This window comes from Cebus imitator, unplaced genomic scaffold (assembly GCF_001604975.1).
Source record: "Cebus imitator isolate Cc_AM_T3 unplaced genomic scaffold, Cebus_imitator-1.0 Scaffold339, whole genome shotgun sequence".
NCBI lineage: Eukaryota > Metazoa > Chordata > Mammalia > Primates > Cebidae > Cebus > Cebus imitator.
The window spans coordinates 1750027-1759814 of NW_016107654.1; the positions used below are offsets into that span (position 1 = coordinate 1750027).

Below are 9788 nucleotides of genomic sequence, written 5' to 3' on the forward strand. Positions count from 1 at the left end.
TGCTCTGTCACCAGGCTGGAGTGCAGTGGTGCAATCTCGGCTCACTGCAACCTCCGCCACCTAGGTTCAAGCGATTCTTCCGCCTCAGCCTCCCGAGTAGCTGGGACCACAGGCGCATGCCACCACGCCCAGCTAATTTTTGTATTTTTAGTAGAGACGGGGTTTCACGATGTTGGCCAGGATGGTCTCCATCTCTTGACCTCGTGATCCACCCGCCTCGGCCTCCCAAAGTGCTGGGATTACAGGCTTGAGCCACCGCGCCCGGCCTCATGTCTTTTATGTGTAATTTTTTTTAGCATTCAAACTTAAATAATCAAGCATTTAAAAAATCTGTGACCTGTATCCACCCATCTCACATCGCCCAGTGCTTTCTGAACAAGCTCCTCACCTGGCATGCCAAGACCACTCCACCGTGCTCCAGGCAACACTGCCCTCCCTCTACCAAGCAGCCAGCACCTCCCCAGCTCGGAGCCTTGGCCCCTGCCGTCTCCTGGTTGGGAATGCCTTGTGCCCACTGTGTCTAGCAAACTCCTTCGGAACCAGCCCAATCCTGCGTTTTCTATGATTCCCTTCCAACTCCAGACCAAGTCAGCTGCTCATCCTCCTGGCTCCTGCCACCCTTGGCTACTGGGTGGAGTACGTATGCAAGGCCCTGTGCTCTACCTGGAACAGGGCCTGCTCTACATCCCTGGCATGCAGCCAAGAGCCCAGATCAAATAATGGGGTGAAATGGGTTCCTGGGGACTGTGCTTCTCTGTGTAAACGCTGCCCACCCAACTCTCCATCCAGGATGGGGCTCACTTCTCCCCATGAATCTCCACAGCCTCTCCGATGGGAGGGGTTTAGAGGGAATCTGACCAACGAGGAGGTCGGTTCACACGGACACGAAGTCAATTTGTACGTAAAAGATGGTGTACCTTGATGTCTGGCAGTCACAAATACCCCCATGCTTTTCCAACGTAAGCAGAATTTCATCTTTGCTGTCAAATCGAGCAGTAGACTAGTAAAAATAAATAAGAAAACCTAAGTAAGCAATCCAGGCTGTCCCTAAAATACAATTATTTTTAAAATATACTTTTGTTTTCAAAACACACACACAAAAATTATCTTTTAACTTAAATATTTTATTAGCATTAATTTAGCTATTTAATAGTTTATTAAAATAACCATTAAAAGAAAAACTTCAAACACCCTTCAAAAGTATAGTCTAGAAAATTACGAAACTGGACACTGACCGAAAATGCCAATTTTTCCAAAAAGTGAGCAATTCCACTAAGATATTTTGCTTCATATCTTGATCCTGAATTAATAAGAACTAGTAGTAAAAAGAAAATTAACAGGTTAAGTCAGATATTCAAAATAAGATTTATCAAGAGAAACATTTTAAAATTTCAATATGATATGATCAGATTTAACTACATGAGTACGACCGTGCTGCTGACGGCTTCACAGGTGTATGTGTAGGTCAACATTTATGAAATCATACACTGTTTCCACTCAGGGTACAGTTCACAGTTGACACGCTAACCGACAGTCCACCAAAGCTTGCGCATGTTCAAACAGCAGGGCACCCACAGCACCACGGCAGTACTTACTTCCTACTGTACAAAACTGTCCAAACTTATTTTGAGACGCCACGCGAAGCCCATTATCCAATGTGGTGACTTTGGTTTCAAACTTTTCCTGTCCGTCAACTGTAGCAAAAACAGGCTTGGGTACTCCAGGTAAGGGAGAAGAGAGGGGGATGTTGGGATAGGCACCACCACTGCTAAACCGTCTGTGCGCAGGAGGCCCAAACCTGCAACAGAGAAAGCGGCCCAGTCACAGCAGGCTTGGGACCACAAACCGGCGATGCCCTCTCAGGTGAACTTAGTTTTGTTTTGTCCGCATTGAAAGTGAACATCTGCCTTTCTGAACAACTTAATTCTACAGACTCTGGAAGACAGCAGAGGCTGACAACAGAGACCGACCGGCTCATCCACGGGACCTGGAACAAGCTGGTTCCACCCTTTGGGTCTTAGTTGCCATCTCTGTAAAACAGGACTTATTAACAGCAAGGCGCTCCAACAGTCTGTACACATAAAGCCCTTCAAGGGCATCCCTGATGTCTTAGATAGAAACCACACCCCTTATTACCCTAGTCCAAAGGCGGGGTGTGACTTGGCCTCTGTCTCCCTCTCCACACTCATCTCCTGAACCCCCCAGACACCCACAGGTCGTGGTCAACTGATTCTTCTGTCAATTCCTGGAACACATGTGACTCATCACCCCCAAACCATCTTCACTGTTCGAGGCCTTGCCCTTTGCCCATGCCTACCCCTTCTTCCATTCTTCATCTCTTCCCTTAAATGTCACCCTCAAAGAGGCTACCCTCATCAGCCTACTCTTTCCTGTTCTTTTCTCTTTTTTTGAGACGGAGTCTCGCTCTGTCTCCAGGCTGGAAATTCAGTGGCACGATCTTAGCTCAATGAAACCTCCACCTCCCAGGTTCAAGCGATTCTCCTACCTCAGCCTCCCGAGTAGCTGGGACTACAGGCACGTGCCACCACACCCAGATAATTTCTGTATTTTTAGTAGAGATGGGATTTCACCATGTTGGCCAGGATTGTCTCGATCCCTTCATCTAGAGATCCGTCCGCCGCGGTGTCCCACAAGTGCAGGGATTACAGGCGTAAGCCACCTCTCCCGGCCTTTCCTGTTATTTTCTATCACTAAAGGCTACTTGTTTACTCCAAAGCATTTGCACGATTGCCAATATTTTGTTCACGTTCCTGGCTGTATCCATCTCCTGGGGGCAGGACGTCCGCACCCCTGAAAACCGCTCGTTGTGTGGCGAGGGGCGATGCCTGTACTGCGGGAAGAAAGTTCCAGCGTGGGGAAAGGCAGGCCCCGCCACTTGGGCGGGAGGAGCGGTGGGGACGGAAAGGGTCCTTAAACGTCAGGGATCAACAGACCAGCGGACAGAGCGCCGCAAACGAGAGCCTGAACTCTGGTGTCAGAACCCTGCGGTTCTAACAGAGCTGGGCCCCCGCCGGCTCAGCCTCCAGAAGGAGCACGCCGCAGGAGAAGCGAAGGGGGCAGAGACGAGACAGGGCCTCGGACAGGGCCCGTCGGCCCGGGAGGTGAGGGAGGGAAAGGACCCGGTAGCCGGGAGAGGAGAGACAGATGGGACTGCGCGCCCGGGCTCGAGGCCCAAGACAGGGCAGGGTTCCCGTCGCCTCGGGGACGACGACAGTGTCCCCAAGTGGAAGCCCGTTCGACGGACGCCGTGTCTTCTATGGAAACCAAAGACGGAGCGTCCAGACAGACTCGAGCCGCCCCGGCCCCAGGCCGAAGCACAGCTCGCCTCTGGCTCACCTCAACCGCGAGCGGCCCCAAGAACCCGAGCCCCGCAACAACCGCGTCGCCACCAGCACCACAGCCGCCATCTTGAGTCTCCGCCCCCAGACTCTGTCGTCACTTCCGCTTCCGCCCGTGGCGCCCCCGCCCTCTCAACGACGGCGCTAGGCGTTCGGGCGCGCGCTTCCGGTGCTCGGAGCGGAAGCGGTGGCCAGAGGCTCGGAGGCGCGGCGGCGGCCGAGTGGCGGGCGAACGGGGCGGGCAACGGGGGCCGCGGCCCGGGCGGAGCCAGGGCCATGGAGCCGCCGCTGCCGGGCTAGGCAGGTGCAGCCCCGCCGGGCGCGCGGCGATGTCGGGCTACCCGCGCCGCTCGGGCGCCACCCCGCTGTCCCGCGCCCGGAGCCTCGTCATTCCCGACGGTGAGCGGGGCAGGGGCCGAGTCCAGCGGTCACGGGGGGCGGCGGCCGCCCCGGCATGCAGTAAAGTCGCCGTTGTCGTTGCTTCCAGCTCCAGCGTTCTTTGAGCGCCGGTCTTGTCTCCCCCAGCTAGACTGTGAGCGCCCCCATGGCAGGGACCTGGACTCCCCCTTCTTCGGCATTCGGCCGGCCTTTATGTGCTATGTGCCCAGCCCGGTGCTGGCTTCCGTGGGAGACACAGGTGAGAGACGAGGCGCTGGCCCCGGGGACGCCTCCAGTTCCCGCGCCACCTGTGGCACCTCCGCTGCGGCCGGAGTTCGTCCATTGACTCGAAAGTGAGCACGGCGCTCACTGCACGCCAGGCGCTCGGAATTCAAAGGCGGAGGAGTCCCGCTGCGAGGAGCTCACAGTCTGGTTGCGGGGAGACCTCCCCCGAGACAGACAGTTCCGATAGAGGATGGTCAGTGCCCAGGGAAGCACAGGAGCCCGCCCGCTTTCCTCGTGGAGCTAGAGTGGGGGTGTCTTCACCCATTGGGCGGTGATTGGAAACCCAGCTGGGCAGTGGCCAGGTCTGGTTCATCCTCGTTCTACGCAAGAGGTGCTGCTGGGTGCCCGGGGTGTGCAGGAGTGTTTGTGCCAGGGTCTGAGGACATTCGGGGGTGTCACGAGGCAGGAGGACACACTCGCCCCCGCTGGGCTTCAGAACCTACGGAGAGCCTCTTTCAGATCACAGACACCAGGGCCAGTCTGTGCGAGTCAGGCCATCTCCAGGGTCACAAGTCCGGGGGCTTGTGTTTTTTAAAGTTCCCTAGGCTGTGAGCAGCACTGTAGTGGAGACTCCGCGTGCAAAAAAAAAAAAAAAAAGATGTGAGGTCATAAAGGCTTGCCACCATCATAGTGGGTGACTGTTTCTTTGCAGATTTTGGCTATGGAAAGGGGAAATGTTCTAAGCAAAGCCCATCAGGAGCCCATCAGACACATTTTGGAGGTAGAGTAGTTCAGAAACCTTTTCTTCCTGTCTCCATCCAACACAGTGCAAGGGACTGGTGGCGGGACTGTCTACGTGACGGGATCTGTGGTCTGTCTGGAGCCCCATAGAGCAGGCAGGGGTGGGATTTCAAGGGTTCAGTCTTGACCCTAGAATAGAAGCGAGGTGCACGGGCAGAAGAACCTGAGCAGGGGGGACATCAGGAGGCAGAGAAGTTCTATCTCGGGGGCTGGGACCACAGGAGCCAGCTTTACATGGGTCTCACAGCTGGGAGGGCCACGTGTGGCTGCTTAGGTGCCTGTAGAGCGGGAAGGCAGGCCTTACCCATGCTACCTAGGTAGAAGAGTCGGGAAGAGGGTTGAGGAGCCCTGGCTTCCCCGCTTGGCAGCCCCTTAGGAGCTTTGAGCTCCCAGCACAGGTTGCGCTGACACTGCTGAACTCCGTGCGTGTGTGCCGTGGAGCGGCCTGGGTCGTCTTACAGCTCCCCAGAGGGTTCTTGTGGGTACCAGAGCGTGGGAGCAGGGGCTGAGGGGTGGAAGGAGAATATTTCAAATGCAGATGCACGTCCATGTCACTGTCCACCTCCAGTCGCCTTCATGATTCCCAGGGCCGCCTGAATCATGGGAGAAAGATTCACATGGCTACCCCACCTCACATGTGGCCGGGCTCTGGAAAGAGGGGAACGGGAAGGTTCCCTTTCAGCACTCTCCAGTAGCTTTATACATTTGTGACGTCTGTTGTTTCAGATGACAAATTTGAAGATCTTGAAGAGGCAAATCCATTCTCCTTTAAAGAGTTTCTAAAGACCAAGAACCTCGGCCTGTCAAAAGAGGACCCGGCCAGCAGAATTTACACAAAGGTAAATCCATAGCATTGTTGGCGATGGCTTGAGACAGAAGCAGCCTTGTGGGGCTGGTCCGTTCTGGCCTGCAGCCTCCTTTGGAGGAGGTCTGCGAGTGTGGCAGGGCAGGGCAGCGGCAGTGCTGGGAGCAGCTCTGGGCTCAGAAGCCGCTGGGCTCCTTCCAGTAGACGAGATGGGGCCTTTCTCCACGTTCCGAGGCAGAACCCAGAGAAGGGAAGGCACGCGTGGCTGCTGAGTCAGAAGCATGGCCTCCGTTGTTTTTTTTAGGAAGCCTCGAGGCATTCACTGGGACTCGACCACAACTCCCCAACCTCCCAAACCGGGGGGTATGGCTTGGAGTATCAACAGCCGTTTTTCGAAGACCCAACAGGGGCTGGTGACCTCCTGGATGAGGAGGAGGACGAGGACACCGGATGGAGTGGGGTCTACCTGCCGTCCGCCATGGAGCAGAGTCACCCCAAGAGGGTCCCTGCCGGCGCATCGCCCTGCAGCACATACCTTTCCTTCCTCTCCACCCCAGCGGAGCTGGCAGGGCCGGAGTCTCTGCCCCCTTGGGCATTGAGTGACACTGATTCCCGAGTGTCTCCGTCCTCTCCAGCAGGGAGTCCTAGCGCAGACTTTGCGGCTCATGGAGAGTCTCTGGGGGACAGGCACCTACGGACGCTGCAGATAAGTTACGAAGCAGTAAGTGAGCTTTGCGGTGCCCTGGCACAGCGCCTGTCTGAGCGAGCTTCTCCGGAGAGAACCTGGAGCTGCCCTGCTTCCTGGGTGGCCCGGTTCGAGTCCCAGGACAAGATGACTCGTGTAACAGCCTACTACCTACTGTTCACTTTCCCTTTGACTTTGCCTTTGGTTACACGTGGGAGTAGAACCGGCTAAAGAGGACTGGTGAGATAGAAGCTGTGAAGTGGATTCAGTTGAGCACTTAATGGGCTGTACCTCAGGAGAGGCTGGCTCCAGCTGTCAGCTCAGGGACATCCTGCTAAGTATCTAAGAGGAGGAACATGTTTGAAAAATTATAATCACCTAAAAGGTGGTAAGCTCTGAGCAAAACAATGTGTTTTTTGAGACAGTGTCTCACCCTGTTGCTCAAGCTGGAGTGCAGTGGTGCGATCTCGGCTCACTGCAACCTCTGCCTCCCGGGTTCAAGTGATTCTCCTGCCTCAGCCTCCCGAGTAGCTGGGATTACAGGCGTGCACCACCACGCCCAGCTAATTTCTGTATTTTTAGTAGAGACAGGGCTTCACCATGTTGGCCAGGCTGGTCTTGAAGTCCTGACCTCAGGTGATCCACCGCCTCAGCCTCCCTAAGTGCTGGGATTAGGGGCGTGAGCCACCGAGCCCGACCTCTGAGTAAAATGAATTGGCATCTGTGACCGCAGGTCTTTAAAAAGCTACACCTCCACCCGTGGTGTTCCTTTGTAGTGTGCTACAGGCTGACGCTGCACTGGCCCAGGCGTCTCTGAGCATCAGGAGGCTCTGGAGTCAGACCACAGACGCATACCCCCTTTGAGTGAGACATGCCGACTTTCTAATAGGGATGTTCTTTCTCCACAGCTGAAAGATGAAAATTCTAAGCTGAGAAGAAAGCTGAATGAGGTTCAGAGCTTCTCTGAAGCTCAAACAGAAATGTATGTAAGCCTTTAGTTAGGAATGCAATTCACAACATCTAACACATAGGGAAATCCGTGTTTTCTTTGTTTTTTGAGAAGGAGTTTTGCTTTCTTGTCCAGGCTGGAGTGCAGTGGCACGATCTCGGCTCACTGCAACATCCACCTCCTGGGTTCAAGCGACTCTTCTGCCTCAGTCCCCTGGGAAATCCATTTTTAAATGATGATGAAGTAATCAGAATCAAACTGGATCTGGCTTTTAGCGTATTAAAATGTTCAGCATGAAACTCATTTCCGTGTTCTGCATAAAATTTTATTTCTTTCTTTTGAGACGGTGTTGCTGTGTCACCCAGGCTCCAGTGCAGTGGTGCAGTCGCGGCTCACTGCGGCTTTGACCTCGACTCCAGCAATCCTCCCATCTCAGCCTCCCAAGTAGCTGGGACTACAGGCGTTCGCCACCACACCTGCCTAATTTTTAGATTTCAGTTTTGTAGAGATAGGGTCTCACCGTGTTGCCCAGGCCAGTCTCAAATTCCTGGGCTCGAGCAATCCACCTGCCTCAGCCTCCTAAAGTGTTAGAATTACAGGTGTGAGCCACCATGCCTGGCCAAGACAAAAAGCCACCAGACTCCTTACTGGGGCAGCAGAGGTGTGAGAGCCCCTCCCTGCACGCCTGCCTCGTAGCTGCCTGCAGCTCCAGGCCTGAGGATGCCGCTGTCCCCCTCTGTGTCTGAGGCCCGTCTGTCACAGGCTCTTAGCGGGTTTAATCTGGCTAGTGAGGTGTCTTCTTGTAGTACTCTTTAAAGTAGCCACAGAAATTAACAACTCGGGTTTTTCTTTAACAAGGGTGAGGACGCTTGAGCGGAAATTAGAAGCAAAAATGATCAAGGAGGAAAGTGACTACCATGACCTGGAGTCGGTGGTTCAGCAAGTGGAGCAAAACCTGGAGCTGATGACTGTACGGGCGTCTTTCTCTGAATCGGGGCGAGCTGGGCGGGGCAGGAAAGCTCCCAAGGGAGCGCTGTTGTCCTCAGCAGGCGGGTGGGTGCTGTGGAGCCGGTGCAGACTGCCCTTGGGAGTGGGACTGTGTGGCTCTCAGGGACCAGCGTCCCTTGGCGTGGCGGTCTTGCTGTGTCCCAGCCAGCCTGGGAGGCCATCCGTGGGGAGTGGAGGCGGAGTATAGGCACTGCATGGTGAGAGTAGCGGCAGGACCGGGTAGGGCAGAGGCTGGGAAGGGCCACAGCCACAGCGGGTGGCCTCCTGCTCCCTGGGTCGGGCCCGTGACCTGTATGAGGATGTCAGTGATGCCTTGTCTTGTTTTTGTACAGAAACGAGCCGTAAAGGCAGAAAACCATGTCATGAAACTGAAACAGGAAGTAAATTTGCTTCAGGTAATTAAAGGACCTCAGTGTTTTCCTTTGATTTGTGGAGTCACATGGACAGGAATTCAAGAAGAAACATGTGAAAGACCTTCTGCTGGGATTTCCCCTGTGTCCAGGCAGATAAAGGACTGAAGACAGGGACAGTGGGGACAGCACCCACTTCCCATTGGGACCTGGAGCAGAGGGAGCGCTGGATCTCTGTTGGGAGTTTGGGATCTGGCACCGGGCGTCCACTGGCCGGACTCCCTGTTTCTGTAGTTGGGTGCTGGGCTTATACTGGAGTGAAGGGGAAGCTGTTAGGTCCCCAGTTCCAGAGGCAAGCCCCCAGTTAGGCCAGAGCACCCATCCTGAGTGAGCCCAACCCCCATGGGCAAGTCCCCACCTCGCCACGTGGTGCACTTTGAGCTGGATGGCCTCGGAGATGCGCTCTCCTCAGCCGTCACCTTCCCCCAGGCACAGGTCTCCAACTTCCAGCGAGAGAATGAAGCCCTGCGGTGTGGCCAGGGAGCCAGCCTCACGGTGGTGAAGCAGAATGCCGATGTGGCTCTGCAGAACCTCCGAGGGGTCGTGAGCGGCGCGCAGGCTTCCATCAAGTGAGTACCTGGGGTGCTGGGAAGCCTGGCAGAGAACGGGGATGCAATTGCAGTGGCCTTCAGTGGTCCTGGGTGGGGGTCCAGGCTGACGGAACCATGGCTGGCGGACCAGGGAGCCGCAGGGAGGGGCGCGTGCTCAGTGGGTCACTGTGTGAGCAGACCATAAGGCTTTCTGACCTGCTGGACCGTGTCCGATCCCAGCTGGGAGGTGCAGACAGTAATGCCACCCAGAACTGATTCCCACCTGCGGACACTAAAGCTCTGAGTAAGGCATGTACTGGGAGTTTCCCTCCTGTTGAAAAAGCAAATTCCCAGAAGGCCCTCACTACTGTGCCTGGCTGGGGACACGCCAGCCACCGTCACTGTGACAGTGGTGAGCGTCTCTACCCACTAGGCTGAGCTCTGCAGGGTGGTGTTGGGCCCCCCAGAGCGCTTCCTGTGGACAGGGGAGCCTGCTGTGTGAAGTCAGGTATGGGTCTCCTCGCAGGAGGTGAAAACCTATCGTTCTCCCCTGGAGCCCCTCCCTTTCTCCCCCCAGAACCCCTCCACTTTCTCCCCCCCAGAACCCCTCCCCTTTCTCCCCCCCCATCGCCCAGCGG

At 55.5% G+C, this 9788-nt stretch overlaps 2 protein-coding genes across 6 annotated transcripts in view; one reads left to right on the top strand and one right to left on the bottom strand.

Annotated features, from left to right (window-relative positions):
* The window catches only part of PMPCA (peptidase, mitochondrial processing subunit alpha), a 13107-nt gene extending 9641 nt beyond the window's left edge, over positions 1-3466 (bottom strand). Inside the window, exons 1-4 of one of the 2 annotated variants that reach the window (XM_017505633.2) lie at positions 3358-3466; positions 1596-1798; positions 1236-1315; positions 918-1000 (exon numbers count right to left, since the gene is read on the bottom strand). In XM_017505633.2, coding sequence (XP_017361122.1) covers positions 918-1000; positions 1236-1315; positions 1596-1798; positions 3358-3428 — 437 coding nt within the window. In that variant the 5' untranslated portion in view covers positions 3429-3466. Of the gene's footprint in view, positions 1-917; positions 1001-1235; positions 1316-1595; positions 1799-3357 lie in introns of those variants that run through there. The other variant, XM_017505636.2, reaches the window with a different exon arrangement.
* A 26-nt stretch (positions 3467-3492) lies between these two features.
* ENTR1 (endosome associated trafficking regulator 1) overlaps positions 3493-9788 on the top strand; it is a 7769-nt gene continuing 1473 nt past the window's right edge. Inside the window, exons 1-8 of one of the 4 annotated variants that reach the window (XM_017505639.2) lie at positions 3493-3758; positions 3847-3996; positions 5490-5602; positions 5873-6289; positions 7162-7235; positions 8061-8172; positions 8543-8605; positions 9050-9189. In XM_017505639.2, coding sequence (XP_017361128.1) covers positions 3689-3758; positions 3847-3996; positions 5490-5602; positions 5873-6289; positions 7162-7235; positions 8061-8172; positions 8543-8605; positions 9050-9189 — 1139 coding nt within the window. In that variant the 5' untranslated portion in view covers positions 3493-3688. Of the gene's footprint in view, positions 3759-3846; positions 3997-5489; positions 5603-5872; positions 6290-7161; positions 7236-8060; positions 8173-8542; positions 8606-9001; positions 9190-9788 lie in introns of all 4 variants that reach the window. The other 3 variants (XM_017505637.2, XM_017505641.2, XM_017505640.2) reach the window with 3 other exon arrangements.